Below are 22736 nucleotides of genomic sequence, written 5' to 3' on the forward strand. Positions count from 1 at the left end.
GAGGTCCCCACCTGCTTCAAGAAGACCGCCATCATACCGGCGCCAAAGAAGAACCAGGCAACGTGCCTCAATGACTATCGTCCAGTGGTCCTGACTTCAACCGCAATGAAGTGCTTAGGGAGGTTGGCCATGAAGCGCATCACCTCCGCACTCCCAGAACCCTTGATCCACTGCAATTCACACGTCGCAACCGGTCCACAGCAGATGCCATTTCCCTGGCCCTACACTCATCCCTAGAGCATCTCGACAACAAGGACTCCTACATCAGACTCCTATTTATTGACTACAGCTCCGCTTTCAACACCATAATTCCAGCCAAGCTCATATCAAAGCTCCAAAACCCAGGATTTGGCTCCTCACTCTGCAATTGGATCCTCGACTTTCTGACCCACAGACCACAATCAGTAAGAATAAACAACACCTGCTCCACAATAGTCCTAAATACCGGGGCCCTGCAAGGCTGCGTACTTAACCTCCTACTATACTCCCTGCACACACGTGACTGCGTGGAAAAATTTGGTTTCAACTCCATCTACAAGATTGCTGACGATACGACCATAGTGGGCCGGATCTCAAATAACGATGAGTCAGAATACAGGAGGGAGATAGAGAACCTAGTGGAGTGGTGCAGCGACAACAATCTATCCCTCAATGCCAGCAAAACTAAAGAGCTGGTCATTGACTTAAGGAAGCAAAGTACTGTACACACCCCTGTCAGCATCAACGGGGCCGAGGTGGAGATGGTTAGCAGCTATGACTTCGTAGGGGTACACATCTCCAAAAATCTGTCCTGGTTCACCACCAAGAAAGCATAACAGCGCCTATGCTTCCTCAGGAAACTTGAGGAAATTCGGTATGTCCACATTAACTCTTAACAACATTTACAGATGCACCACAGAAAGCATCCTATCTGGCTTCATCACAGCCTAGTATGTCTACTGCTCGGCCCAAGACCGCAAGAAACTTCAGAGAGTCGTGAACACAGCCCAGTCCATCACACAAATCTGTCTCCCATCCATTGACTCCATCTACACCTCCTGCTGCCTGGGAAAAACGGGCAGCATAATCAAAGACCCTTCCCACCCGGCCTACTCACTCTTCTAAGTTCTTCCATCGGGCAGAAGATACAAAAGTCTGAGAACAGGCACGAGCAGACTCAAAAAACGCTTCTTCCCCGCTGATACCAGACTCCTAAACGACCCTCTTATGGACTGACCTGATTAACACTACACCCCTGTATGCTTCACCCAATGCCTGTAGTTACATAGTGTACCTTGTGTTGCCCTATTATGTATTTATTTTATTTCCTTTTCTTTTCATGTACTTAATGATCTGTTGAACTGCTCGCAGAAAAATACTTTTCACTGTACCTCGGTACACGTGACAATAAACAAATCCATTCCAATCCATGCACTTCCAAGTCCTCCGCAATCTCATCCTTAATAATGGACTCTGAAGTGTGCTGTTTTGTTCATATCAAACTGTGTAGTATTGGTGTGTAGTATTGGTCATCATCCATCATGAAATTAGAAATTATGGACTTTGTTTACTGCGGTAAAGCTGATACTAGTCAAACAACAAAATGTTAGCCTCGTTATGGGTTTTTTTTCAAGTTATGTCGTACGTACACTGATCAGTGTCGGTCATATTGTGCAACCTTGTGTACAACAACCTTATATTTGTAAAATACCCTTAATGTAATCAAATGTCGCAAGGCACATCACAGGAGCGTTCTAAATCAAATTTGAAAGCAAGTCACATAAGATGATGTTAGGGCTGAAGGCCAAATGCTTGGTTAAAGAGGTAGGTTTTAAGGAGCATCTTAAATGAAGCAGGAAAAGCACTGAGAGGTTTAGAAAGGATCATTTTTTTAAATATAGATTTTATTTTATGGTGGTGGGGACAATGTGGAGTATTATAATCACACTAAGAGTTGACTTACATAAACAGATCACATCTCCTATGCTGTTATTTCCCATGCTGGCGATAACATGCTCAGGATTAGCAGGTATTCCCAATTTGTTTGGTAGTATAAAATGTAGTTGATAAAAGAGAGATGGCTGAATTTTACGCTCTCCCGCCAGCAGGTTGGTAAGCGGGCTGTGAGCATGAAATAGCACAAATGGACTTCCCGCTAGGCTTAGGCCCACCCCAACTATTGAGTAATTTTTCCTGGGCCAGACACGGTCTCAGATAGTCGCCCGCCCTTACCCCAATTGAGGCCCTTAAGCGGCCAATTATTGACATTTCCCACCCAGCCTCAATTTTTTGGCAGATGGAAGGAGTTCACAGATATGGGGGAAGCCTGAAAATAATCAGGTTTCGGCCTCGATTGGGAACGGTGGGAGGGCGTCTATGCCAGAAGCCCGCTTTTATCTTTGACTACCTGAGCCCAGGCCTCCCCTGCCTTCCCTATGCTGAGACTCCAAAAGAGATCTTTTCCTGGAAATCCAGGACATAGGCTTCGGGGCTACATGCAGTCCCAGTCCTGTCCGCAGTAGCATCTGACACTGCAGGGCGAGAGAGCTGCCAGTCAATCAAATTCTACCATTTGTCATGCAGGGATTCAAACTGGGGTCCCCAGAGGATTATCCTGGATCACTTGAATGTGACAATACAACTGCGCAACCACCTGCCCTCTGTTATGTTTGTTGGTGGTCATTGCTGTTAAGGGTATACCAATTGAGTGTTTAGTTGTATTCAGGTGGTGAACATTAATTGGGGCTGCTCAAAAATAAAAGAGCATATTGAAAGAGGAGTTATTGGTTGGATGTACACAACACAAGCTTAAAATAATCTATGTCTGTAAATAAAAGATTGTAAATACAGGAAGACTCAGGCTCAGTCTATTCTTCATCTGGCTATTAGAGTTCTAGTATGAAAGCAGTGAATGGCTGCCTCAAGGTTGGAAAGCAATAAACTAAAATCCCAGCAGCTATTGTGTAAAATGACAGAAAGCAAACCTAAATTGTTAGGGTACGATTGTCCTCTAATGTTATCGGAATTTGAGCCGCATGACGAGGTAAATAATGAGGTTGATATGGAAGCATGTAATTACTCTAAAGAACAAAACTAGCCATCGACTGAGTAAAATTAGAAACGTAAAGCATTTTTTGAGATGAATGCTGTGCAGTTGAATGGCGATAAAGGTTTTCACACTCGATGACCTGTTAAAGGGGCAGCACGGTAGCATTGTGGATAGCACAAATGCTTCACAGCTCCAGGGTCCCAGGTTCGATTCTGACTTGGCTCACTGTCTGTGCGGCGTCTGTACATCCTCCCTGTGTGTGCGTGGGTTTCCTCCGGGTGCTCCGGTTTCCTCCCACAGTCCAAAGATGTGCGGGTTAGGTGGATTGGCCATGCTCAATTGCCCATAGTGTCCAAAATTGCCCTTAGTGTTGGGTGGGGTTACTGGGTTATGGGGATAGGGTGGAGGTGTGGACCTTGGGTAGGGTGCTCTTTCCAAGAGCCGGTGCAGACTCGATGGGCCGAATGGCCTCCTTCTGCACTGTAAATTCTATGATTCTATGAAATGCCAATGAGGCCTGATCAAAACTTAATAGCTTTCTGCAAACAAACAGTCATTCCATGAACTATGTCAAGGACTTGAACTTTGTCAACCTTTTGTGCAATTTATTAAAGTTGGGAATTCTTGTATCTATACTAACCTTTAAGTTAATAGATTATACTGAGGTGTCTTATATGGAGAGGCAACTGATCCCAATTAGCATCCAGATCTCCGAGAAGATGTCTTGGTTGGATCAGATATTTGTTGCTTTTATAGACTTCCTGGAGAAACAGTCATTACCTTCAACCTCCGTGGAATAAATGACACCTCCAGTGATGTCACAAAGAATAGAAGAGTTGATGATTACCAGGCTTTGAAATATTCCGGATACCATGTGCAGGTACGGAAGAATTAAAGACCGACAGAATGGCGATGGAAACAGCTATAGCAAATTTGGCTATATCAACAGAAGACAAAACTGAAAATGGATGAATGGGTTCCAAGATTGCCCAAAGAAAAATTAATAAAATGCTGTGTCATTAAGCAGCGAAGAGGAAGAGTCTTTGAAATGGCAAATGAAGAATATAGTTCTGAGGAAATTAATGGCAATAATGAGGATGATGCATCTGAATAGATAATACTTGATATTGGGAGTTTTGCACATGCAATGAATGTACTAGAGCAGACTCCTTTTAATTATAGGGTACAAATGCATTTTTGACATTTATTTATGGGATGTAGACATGCCTGGCGAGGCAAGCATTGCTGCCCATCCCTAATTGTTCTTGGGAAGGTGGTGATGAGCTGCCCATGCGGTGTAGGTACACCAATAGTGCTGTTAGCAAGGAAGTTCCACAATTTTGATCCAGCAATAGTGAAGAAACAATGATATAGTTCCAAGTCAACATGGTGGTGAATGCCAGCCAGGATCTAGTCGAGGGTCCTGCCAACCACCATGGCAGGGGTTTGGAAGGGGGGGGGATCCTCAGTTGAAGAAGTAGGAAGACCTATCAGAAGCACTGATGAAAGGTTGTATCATCAGAACAGATGAAGCATAGACAGAAACTGAGAGAACAGAATGGAATCCCAAAAGGATGAAAGGTCTGAGGAAGTATAGTCAAAAATGGGCATACATTGAATATTTGTTGATAGCCTTTCCCCAGACACAAAGTCAGAGAAGTTGAGGAAAGGAAGAGTCAGAAATGAATGATGATGTGGAGATGAGAAAAGGGTGGAAATTGGAAGCAAAGTTGATAGAAGTTTTCCTATTCTGGGTTAGAGGGAGAGTTACACCAGCATAGTCATCACTACTGACAAAATGCTGAGGGACGCGGGTTGTATTGCAACGAGTCAGTTTCAAATAACCCAAGAAAGGGCAACAGAGTTAAGATTCATATGGGTACCCATAGCAACACTTTTTGGAAAAAGTGAGTGGAGATAAAGAGGAAGTTGTGAGATGTGTGAACAGGTTCAGCCAGGCAAAGGCGGTTAGAGGATGGAAACCATTTGGTCATCCATTCAAGGAGGTAGGGGAGAGCCTTCAAACCATCCTGGTGGGGGATGGAGGAGTGAAGGTGAGACAGGACCAGAAAATTGAAAACTGTCAAAACGACCGAGAGCTCCGGAAGAGCACCAGAAACAGACAAAACATTTTACATAGAGGATTATGAGGCAGTGGAATGTACCACCAGAGCTATTGATTGAAGCAAAACAAAACTTCACATTTAAGAAAGGATTGTTCTCGCTGGAGTTCAGAAGAATGAGGGGGATCTCATAGAGACTTATAAAATTCTAACAGGACTAGATAGGGTAGATGCAGGGAAGATGTTCCCAATGATGGGTGTGTCCAGAACCAGGGGTCACAGTCTGAGGATTCAATAAACCATTTCGGACAGAGATGAGACATTTCTTCACCCAAAGAGTGGTGAGCCTAGGAATTTATTACGACAGGAAGTAGTTAATGCTAAAACATTGAATATATTCAAGAGGCGGCTAGATATAGCACTTGGGGAGAATGGGATCAAAGGCTATGGGGAGAAAGCAGGATTAGGCTATTGAGTTGGATGATCAGCCATGATCGTGATAAATCGCGGAGCAGGCTCGAAGGGCCAAAAGGTCTCCTTCTGCTCCTTTCTTCTCTATCTATGTAACAAAAGTTGGGTTAATGTACAGAGGATACAGACTACTGTTTGTATGGCAGATAAACACCATCACAATTGAGTTAGGCAGAACATCCTGTTGTACTTTATATGCGCCGAGAATGCATTTAATTTATTTTTTAAAATTAAATTGTTTACAGATGACAAACCAATTTTTAGTTGCATGAGATACACTTGGTTATCTCTTTCTTTTCTTCCTCTTTTTGTTCATGTTTATGTGACAACACAGTGCTACATAATTTTACTTATATTAATTTTTGTCCCCATTTTAAAAGTTATTTTTACCCCTCTTTTAGGTCCCCCACGCATGTATTATTGCCCAGCTGAGAAGGTGGGAAAGCGACCTGCTCCCCAAGCCTCTTCTATTGCTGCTCTGTAACTACTGCTAGGAGGTGCAGGTAGTGACGTGCCGCTTTTTGTTTTTGGCTTGGTTTTGTCTTTTTTTTTTAAAACCCCCTTCTTTTTCCCTCTTCTCCTTTCACTCCCCCCACCCCAACACCACCCCCCACCCAACTGAAACACATACTATCTTTACTCAGCGTCTTCCATAGCAACTTGTAATCTGAAATTACCATCTGGGTATTCACAGGTGTGAATATAGTCCTGAGTATTTTTACTGCAGCTTGCAGGCTGGGCTCCAACTAAGCAAAACCATGCTGGTAAAATTGATAGCAAAATTCCCTAAAAGAGTCATTTTCAAATCGGAACAATGACCATGAACAGTGCTAAAGTTAGAACTATAATTTTGGGTCTGGCCTAGATTTATCCTATTTCTGGGAAGTTCTGACTAAACTGGAAAAGCCTCTAACCAGATTTTGTACTAACTAGAATACATGAAATTTGCATTTGCAGTAGTTAGCTTGTGCAAAATTTACATCCAAGCAGTTATCCATTGCTCAATCCACACTACCATATAAACATAGCATAGTTAACATAGAACAGTGCAGAAGGAGGCCATTTGGCCCATCGAGTCTGCACCGACCCACTTAAGCCCTCACTTCCACCCCATCCCCGTAACCCACTAACCCCTTCTAACCTTTTTGGTCACTAAGGGCAATTTTATCATGGCCAATCCACCCAACCTGCACGTCTTTGGACTGTGGGAGGAAACCGGAGCACCCGGAGGAAACCCACGCAGACACTGGGAGAACGTGCAAACTCCGCACAGACAGTGACCCAGCAGGGAATCGAACCTGGGAACCTGGCGCTGTGAAGCCACAGTGCTATCCACTTGTGCTACCGTGCTGCCCTCAACATGTATTTCTTTTGTTCTTTATCTGTAACAAATTTCTTCAAAATCTTATTCAGAATTCTAAATTACATTTCCAGAAATATATAGGCCAGTGCCGTTTGTAAATTCGTAACATTCTTCAAATTAAAATTTAACCTGGTAAAGAGGTGGCTCACGTGAACTTGCATACATACCAACAGAAGCTAAAATACTCCCTGTTAAAAAAACGAGATGACAGAATACATTTGGGTAGGTGAGGGAAAGTTATTTTTTGGAAGCACTGCTGTTCAGTTCACTGTGTCCACATTCCATAATAGCTTTCAGCTATTTGTTGGTCAAAACAGACTACTGTTGGAGGTGAATATGTGCTGCATCGACATTCAGCTTTGTGGCTCTATTGACTGTGGTACTCCATTAAATGCAAATATAACATCTGATAGAAAAAAGGAGTTAGAGGCATGTCCTGTAGCTTGAGTTATGCTTTAGTGATGGTGAATAACAGCAATATGTCATTTTTTTTCTCCCCCAAGTGAATGAAATTTACTTATACTTTTAACCAAATTTTGTGTTGTGCCATCTCATTAGGAAAGCATTTTGTTACATAATTTATTCTAAATATAGCAGATTTTAATTTGTTAACACTATTTTAAAGATGAATCATTTTAATGTTTTCCATTAGGGAATACAAACTGCCTATACCAACCACCAAATCTTAGCCCCCAAAGTGGGGTAGCACGGTAGCACAGTGGTTAGCACAGTTGTTTCACCGCTGCAGGGTCCCAGGTTCGATTCCTGGTTTGGGTCACTGTCTGTGCAGAGTCTGCACGTTCTCCCCGTGTCTGCGTGGGTTTCCTCCGGGGGCTCTGGTTTCCTCCCACAGTCCAAAGATTTGCAGGTTAGGTGGATTGGCCATGATAAATTGTCCTTAGTGTCCAAAAAAGGTTAGGTGGGGTTACAGGGGTGGGGTGGGGTGGGCTTAAGTGAGGTGTTCTTTCCAAGGGCAGGTGCAGACTCGATGGGCCAAATTGCCGCCTCCTGCACTGTAAATTCTATGGTTCTATGAAAATATTTTTTCATTCGTAATTCATGGTCCTAATATATGTATTTCAACCATGTGATTTTATGCAAGCTAGTTTGAATGAATACCAGCATTTGATGATGAGTGAAATGTAGTCAATACATATTCCTTCATAAAATTCCCAGCCCCAAAAAAGGTTCCGTCGATGAAACCCAGGGATGAGTGTTGCACAGGCTGATCTGAGAACAAGGAAAAGTCCAAAACAAAACCATTGCGGTAGTGTGGAATCAAAATGACTGTAATATTTAGAACTGAGACAATACATGGAATCTGAGCTTTGTACTGAAGAGGAGGAGGGTGGAGGAAGAAGAAAGGGAGTAAAACTTAATAGGATTAAAATGAAAGAAAAAGACTATTATCATCCTCAAGCAGAATATTTGAAAACATGAAAAAACCCACATCTTAAATACAATTAGCAGCAGCCTGTTTTTTGTTTAATTCATACACGGAATGTGGATGTGACTGGCAAACCCAGCTTATTGCTCATCCCCAGTTGTTCTTAAGAAGATGATGTAAGCTGCCTCTTAAATCACTGCATCCTGCATGGTGAGGTGAAGCTTTGAATTAGGCTGTTCCAGGATTTTGACCCAGCGATGATGAAGGAATGTTGATATATTTCCAAGTCAGGGTACTGTGAAATTCCCAGGCACCTGCAGGCCTTGTTCTTCGAGATGGTCAACGTACTGCTAAAGAAGCCTTCGCATTTTTCAGCATTGTTGCAGGAAATGAGGAACTACTGCCAAAATCAGTTCCGCCCAGTTGGCTGGACAGCTGCTTTGGGATGCGGAGCGATGCCAAAAGTGTGGGTTCAATTCCTGTACCGGCTAAGGTTATTCATGAAGCCCTCCTTCTCAACCTTGCCCCTCACCTGAGGTGTGGTGACACTCAGGTTAAATCACCACCAGTCAGCTCTCTCCCTCAAAGAGGAAAGCAGACTTTTGTCACTGGGACCATGGCAACTTTATTTACTTTTACTTAGTGATGTGTGCAAAACACACGGTATCATTAGTACACGTGAACCCACATAAATGTAAACATTTATTTTGTGTACTTTTTATATTTTTGAAAATATTTAGGGTTTTGTAAAGTTTGAGAATATCCAGCAGCCTTGATTTACATAAGAACATAAGAACTAGGAGCAGGAGGAGGCCATCTGGCCCCTCGAGCCTGCTCCACCATTCAGTGAGATCATGGCTGATCTTTTGCGGACTCAGCTCCACTTTTCGGCCCGAACACCATAACCCTTAATCCCTTTATTCTTCAAAAAACTATCTACCTTTATCTTAAAAACATTTAATGAAGGAGCCTCTACTGCTTCACTGGGCAAGGAATTCCATAGATTCACAACCCTATGTGGAATATCTATTTCTGTGCTTTGGTTTATGCCCCCCTAATCCGAATATGTGCAATTTTGTTTTCTAACTGCACGTCACTATTGGTGTTTGATATTAATCTGCAAATTTGTCCTAACAGTTTTTAAAGTAACAGTGGCTACTTGAGTTTTCTTTACATATTTCCTAAAAACAATCATTATGTAAGCACAGCACTATTTGACCTCTTAAGTTCAGCTATAAAGTGCAATTCAGCCACTGTTATGTCAATGATTATTGGCCGTGACGGATGTTGAGGTCAGGGATAGGTATGTGAACACTCTTGAGAACATCAGTATATCAAAGGAGGAAGTGTTGAGTATCCTAAATTGCATTAAGGTGGACAAGTCCCCGGGGCCAGATGGGATCTATCCCAGGTTACTGCAGGAGTCAAGGGGAGAAATAGCTAGGGCCTTAACAGATATTTTCTGACCACAGGCGAGGTTCCAGAGGACTGGAGAATGGTGAATATTGTTCCCTTGTTTAAGCTAGGTAGCAGGGATCATTGTGTCATTGGATACATGGGGCTGGATTCTCTAATTCTGGGGCTATGTCCACATGCCGGCGTAGGAATGGTGGCGTTTTACGCCAGAAAAAATGGCGCAAAACAGCCACCGATTCTCCGTTTCGATGGGGGCTAGCAAGCCGGCAGCGTAGAGCACCTGGTTCTAGCTGCCAATACTCCTGCAGCGGCCGTGCCGTGCTACATGGCAGCGGCAGCTCGCGGACCCGGCCAGCGCACCGCAAAGCACCCCCCCCCCACAGTGCCCCCAGCCACAAAAAATGTCGTCGTCCCCTGCCCACGGATCGGCCCTCCCTGACTGTGGCAGAGCTGGACTGAGTCCGCAGCCGCCATGCCGAGTTTGCAATGGGTGAGACCACACGTGTCTCACACCGTCGGGAACTCAGCCTTGGGGGTGTAGCATTGGGGGGCGGTCCTCTGCCCGCTTTGGAGGAGGAGGAGCATCGCGAAAGCGGCGTCGCCCCCGATTTGGTCGGGAACTCTGATTCTCCAGCTGGTCGCCGAACGCGATTTTGCCGTTGACAACTGGAGAATCCAGCCCATGGTTCCTTACCCCATCATCTGACTCCCTTAATAAATAGTGATTAGGTTTTTTTCAATATTTGTATTCAGGATATTTTTCATTGTACAATCTACACAACATTCATTCAACTTTATATGATTTTAATAATAGACAAACAACCCACCATCCCACCCTGTGTACCCCGATTTAATTTTTACAAACCAACCCCGCCGCCCCCCACCCCTCCAAAACTCACTATTTGCTGACGACTACCAATTCTTGAAGAAGGTTATAAACAGCCTCCACCTTGGATAGCACCCCTCCTCTACTGCCTAATGGTGTACTTAATTTTCTCCAGTTGCCGAAACTCCGACAGATCTCCCACTCACGCCGTCGCCTGCCACCCCAGCAAAATCCTCTCTGGGCTATCAGGGAGGCAAAGGCCAATACATCAGCCTTTCTCTCCTCCTGCACTCCCAGCTCAGCTGATACCCAAATATGATCCGCAGTGGGCCCGTCGCCAGCCTCACTCTTAAAATCTCTGACATTATATTGAAAAATGACTCCCAGAACTTCCCCAACTTCAGACAGGACTAAAACGTGCATGTGATTCCCCCCCCTTGAACACCGATCACATCTGTCCTTCACCTTGGAAGGGGAAACACACTCATGCTTATTTTGACCATATGCGTTCTGTGCACTACTTTAAACAGACTCAGGCTCAATCTTGCAAATACAGAGATTAGTTGAGGCCCCAACACATATTCCACGCACCACATCCTGCCAATAGGAGTACCTGCCCAGTATCCCGACTCTGTGTCTGCTTTCCCTCAGCCAATCTTCTATCCAGCTCAAAAAATTGCCTTCACTTCCATGAGCTTCAGCTTTAGTCTCATATGCAGGTCTTTGGGCACAATTCAACCAACCCGTTATGCCCGCCATGGATCTGGGCACGCCGGGTAAATAGCAGGAAAGGCCAAAATCGAGATTTATACTGGGTGCTAGCTAAGCAAGTTTGCAAGTTCCAGATCACGCCCCAAAAATGGCGAGCATATCATTAACCCTCATTTGCATTAAATTAAATCTCATTAGGGGGAGGGGGGGAGTTGGGCTTGGTTGGGGGGGCTGAAGCGTTCCAGGTTGAGGGGTTGCCCTGGGCCGGGAAGCCAGGGCTCTGAGTCTGTGAGGCCTTCAAGCCATCTTTAAACATTGTGGAGACCCATAACAGGGGCAAGCTGCAGTCTGTCTGGCCTACCAAACACTTCCAGGGCAGAGGCTTGATGTGCCTTCAATGCTGAAAGTCAATTTCACTCCCCTTGACTGTGAGCAGCCTCTAACTGCACAGCTGAAGGATATTGCAAATGACGAATTAGCCTTGTTGTGAAAGCAATTCACAGCTGTTAGCTGTGTTTTCTGCTTGTGGGTGCAAGTGCCTGGAGGCTGCTGTTGCTGTTTCCTTCCTTTTCAGTAGCCGGAAAGAAGGACAATTATTTATAAATACCTGGATCCTGGAACATCGGGTTCAGGGGGATGTATGAGTCCAGAAGGCAATCTAGTTTGAAGCAAGAAGATGCTGTGGGACCTGGTACACTAATTGTCACGTCACCGCGGGTTGAACCCGCTGGAAGTCCAGGGTGGTCAACTGACCTTGAGCGCCAGTGGAATATGTGGATGCCGGGATTTGGTTCCGGTGAGATTGGACCGTGTGGGAGGGCCTGCACAGCTGCGGCTCCTGTACGGAGAATGGCACTGATACGTGGAATAAGTAACACATTGATGGACAGGTCTTTTCTACAGAAATGTTCTGGACATGATACACAATCTCCGACTTATCCTCTGTTTCTGTTAAGGAACTTGAGAGGGGTGATACCGTGTGTTTGTTTTTGTGAAAATGAGCTGATATAGCTTTGTATACCAATATGGAACGGTGACGTTTCCTTGTTGTTTAATGGTTAGAGCGATATTTGGAATGTCACGTAATTGATTTTCAAATCTTTGTTACTACTGTTGACCGTTTGTTGAACAAAATATTCTCGAGTACCTACTCAAGAAACACATGCCATGCCTCAGAGAATGATTAGTGTATAGCATCTCAAGGAAACTTTGAAGCCTGAACTCTCGGAACATCAGCACCATAGAGGCAGCTGCCAACAATCAAACACTAAAGAACTAGGCTCTCGTGACCAAAGGCACCGGAGCACAGCCTCGCTAATGTTCCTGGCAGAGGTCTGGGGTCCAGGGACTCCTGATGTGGCCAGGGGTGAGTGTGCAGAGCAAGGTTTGCTAGCGCAACTGGCTTGCTGGACGGCACTTTGAGAGAAGGTGGAGAGTCATGGAATGGGTGAGGCAGGGTGGCCTTGTGGATTTGAGGGTCCTGGAGTGGAAGCCCTAACAGATTGTCGATCTCTCTCCTTCTCCAATTCCTTCCAGATTAAATATTATTTGCTGGTGTTGATCCCGCAGAGGCTGCCCTCGCGTTGCTGGTGACAGCCAAAGCAGGCAGACGGCAGAGAAGGCAACAGCAGAGGCAATGCAGGCTGGAGGTGCCACCCCATGTGCAGGGGTCTGCCCATCAGGACGAGGAGGAACCCAGAGGGGAAGGCCAGCGACGGCCCATGGTACAGGCGTGGTTGTTCTTTTGATGAGATGACAGACAGCTTGTGCCGCAAGAGACTCCGTCTCAACAAAGAGACAGTGCGGTACCTGTGCCACATCCCTGTGGACATGGCACCCATGGAGGAGAAGGTCATTCACTCCCAGTGGCCATGAAGATCACCGGAGTCCTGAACTTTTATATAACCGGGACATTCCGGGGCTTAAGTGGGGACCAGTGCGGCATTTCTCAAGTTATAGCCCACAGATGTATCTGGGTAGTCACGGATGCCCTGTATGCCCGGGCATCCAACTACATCACCTTCAACCTGGACTAAGCCCATCAAGACACCCAGGTTAGGGGATTCTCCACCATCGCTGGGATGCCGCAAGCCCAGGGGCCAAAGGTGGCATGCACGTCACCTTGCTCGTACCAAGGCATCAGGGAGTGCTCTTTATTCATAGGAAGAGGTTCCACTCCCGGAATGTTCAGATTCTGTGGCACTGTTGCCCTCATATCATGTACATGTGTGCAAGCTAGGCTGGGAGCATGCATAACAGATACATCCTTGGGCGCTCTGAGATCCCCGGGCTCTTCGAGGACCACCCGGAATGACGGGTTGGCTCTTGTGAGACCTGTGGTACCTGCTAAGGTCCTGGCTGATGACGCCGGTGCAGAGGTCTGTGACCGAGGCGGAGACCTGATATAATGAGGCCCATGTTGCGGAGTCGGGAGGTCATGTTGCAGCTGTACAGAACTCTGGTACGGCCGCATCTGGAGTATTGCGTACAGTTCTGGTCACCGCATTATAGGAAGGGCGTGGAGGCTTTGGAGCGGGTGCAGAGGAGATTTACCAGGATGTTGCCTGGTATGGAGGGAAAATCTTATGAGGAAAGGCTGACGGACTTGAGGTTGTTTTCGTTGGAGAGAAGAAGGTTAAGAGGAGACTTAATAGAGGCATACAAAATGATCAGGGGGTTGGATAGGGTGGACAGTGAGAGCCTTCTCCCGCGGATGGATATGGCTGGCACGAGGGGACATAACTTTAAACTGAGGGGTAATAGATATAGGACAGAGGTCAGAGGTAGGTTCTTTACGCAAAGAGTAGTGAGGCCGTGGAATACCCTACCTGCTACAGTAGTGAACTCGCCAACATTGAGGGCATTTAAAAGTTTATTGGATAAACATATGGATGATAATGGCATAGTGTAGGTTAGATGGCTTTTGTTTCGGTGCAACATCGTGGGCCGAAGGGCCTGTACTGCGCTGTATTGTTCTATGTTGCCACTCCTGCTTTCATTAAGTGGTGCATCGGACTGCTCAAAATGTAGTTCCAATGCCTGGCCCACTCTGGCGGTACACTGCAATCCTCCCCCCCCCCCCCCCCCCCGAAGGGTCTCTCGTTTTGTGGTGGTCTATTGTGCCCTCCACAACATGGCACAGCAGCAGGGCGACATGCTGGCGGAGGTGGACATGCGGCCTCATATGAGAAGGAGGCGAACCAGGAGGGGCTGGAGGACATAGGAATACGGGGCATAAGTAGGCAATATAGCCCTTTACACCTGCTCCGCCATTCAGTCAGATCATAGCTGATCTCTTCACGTTCTCAAATCCACCTGCCTACCTGGTCTCCATATCCCTTTAACCTGTTTTTTATTAGAAATATATCTATCTCCTTCTTGAAACAATTTGATGACTCAGATTCCACCACACTATGGAGCAGTGAGTTCCACAAATTCACCACCCTCTGCGAGAAGTAGTTCTTCCTCCTTTCAGTTCGAAATCTACCACCTCTCAACCTATATCTGTGACCTCTTGTTCTAGATTGCCCCACAAGGGGAAACATTTGGTCTACGTTTACTTTATCAACCCCTTTTAGTATTTTATACACCTCGATCAGATCCCCGCTCATCCTTCTAAACTCCAGCGAGTATAAGCCCAAACTGTTTAATCCCTCCTTATACATCAACCCGTTCATCCCCAGAATCAATCTGGTGAACCTCCTCTGAACTGCCTCCAATGCCACCACATCCTTCCTCAAATAAGGAGACCAAAACTGGATACAATACTCCAGATGGGGTCTCACCAAAATCCTGTACAATTACAACAACAGGAGGAGCCGCAGGAGAAGCCTTGGATGGAGGCCAGGTAGCGACAAAGGTCCAGCACACCCAAAGGACTTGGGGGAGATCTTCATTCACACAAGGTTCACGTAGACGAGGTTATGTCCGTCAGCTCAGCCCCCCTCCCATGATCCTCTCTCCTTGATCTTTCGTGTTTCGTGGCCTACTGCTATGTCCAGGTGTGTCCCAGGATGCACATCAGACGTGGAGGCAGCTGCTGCTTTCCAAGCCCTGTGGTCATTAATGTCTTTGGTGAATTTTCTCTGGAGGGCCTGGAGCCGGGGGGTCTAGCCTACGTAGCAGTTTTACTGGCGTCATTGTGCTACCATGTTCTGCCCGCTGCCATTGAGATGTGCCAATGTCAGGAGGGGTGGATTTGGAAGAACTGGAGACTGCCATTGTCTCCTTGGTGGATGGCCCCGGGTTGGCCTCCAGCACTTCCTCCTCCGTGATGGTGCCCTTGGACCCTGGGATCTCCATGGGACGGAGGGGCAGCTGGAGTGAGCACCATGGTGTTGATGCCCTCTGTGACCGGGCCACGCTGTAGAGTGCCTCAACAATGTCAACCTGTGTCTGAGACGTGTGCCTCAGCGTCTGGGACTTGATGTCGAGGCCCTCAACCATTTTCATTACAAACTGAACCATGCCTTGGACACCACCGCTCAAGGTAGGGATGTCGTGCTCAAAGCTATCCACTGCGGTCGCCACCCTAGATGTGTTGATGCCACGCATTGTCGGCAACATCTCCTGCAACCAAAGCCTTTGGGACTCCTCCAATCGGCTGTGCAGTTGATGGATTGTACCTGGTATCCCCGCCTGAATGTCACGGCTGTGTCCTATCTGGGAGAACCTTGTCCAACGGCTCGGCATCTGACAGGGACCCAGCTGAGTCCAGAGATCCAGCAGACCTCCGATTGCTGTCTCCTTTGGATGTTCCTGCTTCCACCTGATGTGCATCAGCAACTGCGTGGTGCTCACTAGGTTGTGCCCCAGAATCCTGTCCACCAATGTCGCCCACCGAGGTGTTTGTCTCTGCGCTGGTGGAAGGTGGGGGTGATAGATCTGATGCCTCGATTGTGGTCTCCTTGGAGCTCTCCTCCGAGGTGGTCTCTTGGGTGGTGTGAGGGGGTGGCAAGCGACTCCAGATGGCCCAGCTTCATCGGATGGAGATCCTGCGAGACAATGGACATGTGGTCAGTGAGAAAGCAGGATAATTTTGTCTGATATGAACTACTCACTTGAGACAGGCCACCGGGGTGAAGGTTAGTGGATCCTCAACTCTGTGGAGTAGGCCTATCTCGCTATCGGTCACTGCTCTCTCCTCGGTCAAACCCACGATCTCCAGGGTGTGTTCCTCATAGGGGTGAGGGCTTGGAGCTCTGGTACTCCGCCGCTCCTCCCTCTCTCTCTCTCTCTCTCTTTCCCCCCCCCCCCCCCCCCCCCCCCCCCAGCTCACCCTACCCCCGCATCTTGTCCCTTCCTGTTCATTATGGGATATCTTCTCCTGTGGGGACAAAGAGAGGGCATTGTGAACCTCACGCTTTATGGGTCAGGGGGCTCTATAGCAGATGGCATGTGTGGGACCGTACCTGAACTTGAAGGTATTGTGCTGGTGGGTGCCAGGTGGTGCAGAGGGACTAGCATGACGATCAGTGTGGGGAGGGTGAGAGGTGTCAGCCAGTTTCTGAATTGGGAGGGGGAGCTTGGGAATTTTAGGGGTGGCAAGTGGATCTGATGCCAGGAGAGAGGTGGTAACTTACCCTTGCAGCTTGATGGAAGTTATTGGTCTTCTGGCATTGCACGACGTCCTCCTGGTCATGCTGACCACACTGACACACTGCCTCTCAGGCACCATTGCTGACCCTGCTGCTGATCCTCCAAGCCCCTCGGAGGAATAGGATGTTCCGTCTCGCATCCACAGCGTTGAGAAGCCTGTCCAAAGTTAGGAGCAGGTCTGCGCACTACCATGTTTGTGTGTTGAGTGAATGGTGAGGGAGCATTTAGAAGCAGCTCCCCGTTGTTAGCAGTGAGACGCTGAGACACGAGTCTGGCGAATCAGATGGCAAATCAGCCAGTAATAGCGAGACTCAAGTTCGGGTTTATTTTCGACACTAAGTGCCGTTGAATACGGGCTGTGATCTCCGCAATGCGGCCGTCGAGGAACACCCCGCCAAACACACCCAAGATGACACTTAGAACATTTTCTGTTGAATCATGCCCTTTATATCATGCATAATTCCCTGTCCAATAAATTCAATCAGGTTTGTCATGCATGACTTACCCTTTACAAATCCACGCTAAAAGGAGGAATTTGTACTTGTGTAGTGCCTTTCACGGGGTTAGGACATCACAAGATGTTTCACAGCCAATGAGATACATTTTGATACAAAGTCATTATTATAATGTAGAGTTTCCTCCACTGTCTCCCTTCCGCCTCTGCCCCCTCTTCTTTTCTCAATTCCTCTTCCTGCTCCTCTACAAAAGTCCCTCCCCGAATGAGAACCACAAAACCCGCTGGATCTAAAATCCGTTCTTGGTATTAATGTCGGAAGAGACAGCAGAGAGGGAAAGAAGAGAAAATAGCAAGAAGTAGGACAGGTTATGAGGAAGTGTGGTGGAGGTAATAATTGGAGTCCTAATCATAAAAATGTAATCAAGAACAGCAATATGCAGTTATATAATGTCTTTAACGTAGAAGAACATCCCATGAGCTTTGCACTTGCCAAGCCAAGGATGTAAATGTTGGAGAGAATGCGTGAAGTTTAAACAAGGGCTCAAAGAAAGAGGAACTGTGGGAAAGATTTAAGCCGGGAATTTCAGTGAGTGGTGTTTAGGTTGGTGAATAAACAAACAAATAGTGGTGGAGGGAAGGGAGGGGAATGCACAAAAGGCCAGAGTCTCATGAATGGAAAATTTAATATGTGTTTTAGGGCTGTTGATATTTGAGAAGAGCAAGATAATTGATGAATTTAAGCACAAGAGTGAGAATTTTAAATTTGAGGTAAAATCAACTATAAAAAGGTGCAAGGCTAACAGAGAAAGAATTGCTGCTTCAATGAATTCATGATTTTTTTTAACGTGAATCCTACAGTTTAACTTCGTGCTTTTCTTTGCACTATATTATTTGGTGACCTTGGTTTGACATAAAAATATCTACCTCATCTATTTGGGGGCAGTCATCAGCAAGTAAGCTAGGGGCATAATTACTGGGGATTTGAATTTAAATCTTGCAAGCTCCATGATTGAATCAAATAGTGCAGTATTTTTTTTAAAACAGGTTTTAAAACTCAGACAGTAGTCTTGTGAACATTATTAAGCCTTAAGAAATGTGAATGCTGGGAATTAATGTTTCTTCAAATTAATGGAGTTACAAAATCCAGATTTCTGTTCATTTCTTTTTTTCTGTTTGTTCCATAACAGGACATGGTGTCTGTGCAATATCATCTTATACCATCCCCAAATAAGCAGAAGAATGGAAACAAAGAGAAAGAGAAAGATGCAGATAAAGAGAAGGATGTGAAAGATGAGTTTGCTGATGCTCTAAGAGACCTGAAGATACAGTGGATGACCAAGTATGTATTTGTGTATTTCAGGGTATGTGTAAGCCAGTGAAGTTGATTGGGAGGTAAACGTTTCATAAATTTTAATGCCAAGAGAATGTTTGCTATTTCTTACCATTTGCCCTCCATTTAAAACTCAAGCTCTTGAAAAAGTAATTTTTCAGAGTAAATCTGCTTTGAAGAAAAATTTGTTAGCCTTTCAGATCATTTCAGATGTCTTAACACTATGGAATGCATTTAGTTCTTAATACTTTGCACGTTTTGAATGTTCCAGAATATACTGTTCTCCAAATATTTGTTTGGTAGTACATATCTTGAGAATTGCTGAGAATAGAGACATGCTGTGAAGCTTTTAGTTTTGCACTCATCAGGACAGATACCCAAGAATACCAATTGTTAAGGGAACAGCAATTTATACAGGATGAGAGGAGAGTGCTGACTGTCTATGGCATTGCCATGGAGAATGCACCAGGGAACAGTTAACTGTCAAGCTTTCATTTAAATTCAAGCCAGGCAAGACAACTCTGCTTAAGAAAGTACCATGGGGAATGAAGCAGGGAATGGCTGACCCCAAGCTTTTGTTCAGTTGAAAAAGGCACAATGGGTGGACATGCTTCTTCTGTCTGAAAAGGATACTGCCCTGATTGTGAAAATATGTAGCATTGGTAAGTGAGCTATACTACCAGCTCAACTAATAATCTTAAATTGGTTGTCAGTGTAATTCTTAGCGTGATCAGGAATGTTTAGCAAGTGTTGTCCAATCACCATATCACATCTGATGTTCGACACTTTTGAATTTTGCAAACACAGTCTGGTTGTGCACTGTAAGTATTTGCCTCTTGAGAACAGCTGAAGGGAAATGTTGTTTGATACGACCTGCCAATCTTTGAGATATATGACCTACATACTTGGTATCACACCAACACTAAAATTCACATCCCATTATTCATCTGTGAAAGGCAGAGCATTTATTTGGCTTGACAGCAGCATCCTATTAGTGGAGAATACCACTCGTGTTGTTACTGCATAGTAGCAGAGTGAAACGGCTAGTTTTGCCTGTTGCTCATGATACCTTATCCTTCCATGGAAATCTGAGGTAGACTGGGCACTTTTCATGACTGAACGTAGTGGCCTTTGTCCCATTCATGAGTTGTGTGATTACAATGAGGAATGATTTGATCAGTGTAGCCATTAACTATAAGATGGCTTTGATATGTCCTATTTCAGCAACAAACTTGCACGGTGAGCAAACAACTCGAGCCCTATTTACGAGATTGCCTATAAGACCAGTGTTCTAGTGCGTGGAATTGTAGGAATCCCAATATATAGGTTGACAAGTGGTAGAGAACCCATCTGCAGAGTTCTCAACTGGCACATTGAACAAAGGGACCAATCAGAATGATCCTGTCTGGTTTGAACTTAAACAAAAAGCTTTAGAGTTAACTGTCCCCTGGTGCATTGTCCAGGGCATTGCCCTACCAATCAGTGTTCACTTCCCAACCAATCAGCATTCTCTTCTCATGCAGTATAAATTGTTGTTCCCTTTACAATTGGTATTCTTACATATTTGTCTTGATGAGTGCCAGATGGAAAACTTGACAGCATTTTTTTTTTCAGCAATACTCAAATAATGTTTTCCCTAATATGAATAACAATTTAATTTTCTAAACAATTTGCTTTTACATATATATCAAAATTTGCTCCTTTCCTAGTTGTTTACATCTTTAAAAGCACATTATTTTGTTATTTTAACTTTTTAATTAAATTGCTCAAATTTTAGTGTTGATGACTACCTAATACATAGTTAATACGCACAAATATATACTTTTCACCTGCTCACTCCTCTCTCTCCTGATTTTTCTGTGTCCTACACCATTTTCAGCTGGATCAATAGTAAAGAAGCTGCTAACCCTCTCCAATGTCTTACTGGGATTCTAGTGGTCATTGAAGACATGCAGAATTTTTTAATGCTAGTTTTTATTTTTTATTTATCTTTTTTTTTAATTTAGAGTACTCGTTTAGCACACTGGGCTAAATCGCTGGCTTTGAAAGCAGACCAAGGCAGGCCAGCAGCACGGTTCAATTCCCATACCCGCCTCACCGAACAGGCGCCAGAATGTGGCGACTAGAGGCTTTTCACAGTAACTTCATTGAAGCCTACTTGTGACAATAAGCGATTTTCATTTTTCATTTCAATTCACTTTTTCCAATTAAGTGGCAATTTAGAGCAGCCAATCCACCTACCCTGTACATCTTTGGGTTGTGGGGACGAAACCCACGCAAACAAGGGGAGAATGTGCAAACTCCACACTGACAGTAACCCAGGGCCGGGATCGAACCTGGGACCTTGGTGCTTTGAGGCAGCAGTGCTAGCCACTGCACCACCGTGCTGCCCTTTTATTAGTCTATCTTTAACTGGTGAATTGATTATGCTATATGTTTAGCAAAATGTTTCTATAATTTCTTTGGTGTAGTTAGCTTTTTAGGCTGATTCCAATTAATTATCTTCAGATTTAATCAGTGATTTAGCTCTCATTCAGGAAACTGTACACCCAGTTTGATTTTTCCTTTTGAAACACTTCCTATAACTATCTTGCTCCCACTCCTTGTGTGTTAGACTTTTTTTTACATTAATCAAATAAAACTTTTCCGAAGGAAATTTTAGGACTAGGAGGCTGAATGTAGAAATCCTTTTAGGTTTTCCTATTTGATTTTCCTGCTGACTAATATTGGATATATTGGCCAAGATAATAGAAAATCGACCTACTGTATAAATATTTTATAATTATTTATAAACTAAATGCGAACAGATTATTATCTATTGGTAGAATAATAATAATGCTAACATTTAAATAAAATGTTTGAGAGGTAGATGGATATGAAATACAAGTGGCCAAAATAAATGGTTTAAAAATTAACACAGAAAAATGGCAAAACACATAGTAATTAATGGTAAAGGTAAAAACAACTTTTCAAAAGAGGGAAATAACACTGCTTTCCATATTTGTGCACTGTATTTTGCTGGAGGCATATTCATGCCATAGGTGTGCATTCTGTATACAGTACTGTTTGGAATGTTAACCATCCATTGAATTGCATAATGTGGCTGCATCCAAATCAAAGAAATGTTGTTGATTCTTAAATAACTTGCTTATTTTAGTCAATTATCACCAGTGTCCATGATTTCAAGTACTATGAGACATCTCTTTAAAACTGCTTAAGCATAGTTGAGTTCAGTTGATTATAATTTGTAGGTTTTATTGTGTTGATGATAAGAATGACACAATACAGTTATGGCTGCTTAAACGAAAAAGGAGAATTCAGGCCTAGGTTCAATGTTGAGATAACAGGTACAAAGGAGAGATTTTTTTCTCCCTTACATCATGCACGTCTGCAGCTCTTCCCCCTCAGAACGTTCTCTTAGTCTCCATCAGTGGCTTGGCCATGCGCCATTGTGTGGGAGTAACATGATGTCACAACATGTTTTCTCTCCCTGTTAAAAAGTCATTTAATATCTACTTCATTCCACTTCCAGTGCTTGACTGAAATTGAACTCATCATTTGAAGATTTAATGCTTTACTGAGCTGCACTGACATTTTCTGGAAAGTTGTTGATTTTTGTAGGCTTAATTTATGATTAAATTGCAAAGAACCTTGGAAATTGTTTTCCGCAAATCCACCAACAGAAAGATTCTTTTTTCTGCAGATTGGACATGAATTCATTCTATGAAGAATTAAAAGAGTCATATCCTACTCATCTTCCGCTGTATGTTGCACGACTGCATCATTTGGACAATGAAAAGGTTAAGATTCATCTAAACGTTGCTTAATCATGTATTATAACATGGTGTATTATAGAAAATGTTACTTCCTTCAATGCTAGTGAGTAAAGGCACCCTCTGTTGTCATTCTAAACCATATAGGGATGAGCTCTACACCCAGATCTCATTAATCACGAAGAATAATTATTTCCACTTCTGTATCATCACTCAACCTGCTCAGTTAGCTCCTGAACTCCTGAAACTCCTCCACTCCTGAAACCCATGTTGTATCTAAATCTATTGGAGGAAAAATTGGATTGTGCAGCAC

The 22736-nt window shown here is 44.5% G+C and overlaps 1 protein-coding gene across 5 annotated transcripts in view; it reads left to right on the forward strand.

Annotated features, from left to right (window-relative positions):
• tpp2 (tripeptidyl peptidase 2) overlaps window positions 1–22736 on the forward strand; it is a 248320-nt gene that overhangs the window by 206769 nt on the left and 18815 nt on the right. For 2 of the 5 annotated variants that reach the window (XR_011935148.1, XM_072476327.1), the window contains exons 25-26: window positions 5964–6065; window positions 18508–18654. Coding sequence is in view for 3 of the 5 variants with exons in the window: in XM_072476327.1 (XP_072332428.1) it covers window positions 5964–6056 (93 nt within the window). In the remaining 2 variants the exon portion in view is untranslated. Of the gene's footprint in view, window positions 1–5963; window positions 6066–18507; window positions 18660–22353; window positions 22452–22736 lie in introns of those variants that run through there. The other 3 variants (XM_072476325.1, XM_072476326.1, XR_011935147.1) reach the window with 2 other exon arrangements.

This window comes from Scyliorhinus torazame, chromosome 15 (genome assembly GCF_047496885.1).
Source record: "Scyliorhinus torazame isolate Kashiwa2021f chromosome 15, sScyTor2.1, whole genome shotgun sequence".
NCBI lineage: Eukaryota > Metazoa > Chordata > Chondrichthyes > Carcharhiniformes > Scyliorhinidae > Scyliorhinus > Scyliorhinus torazame.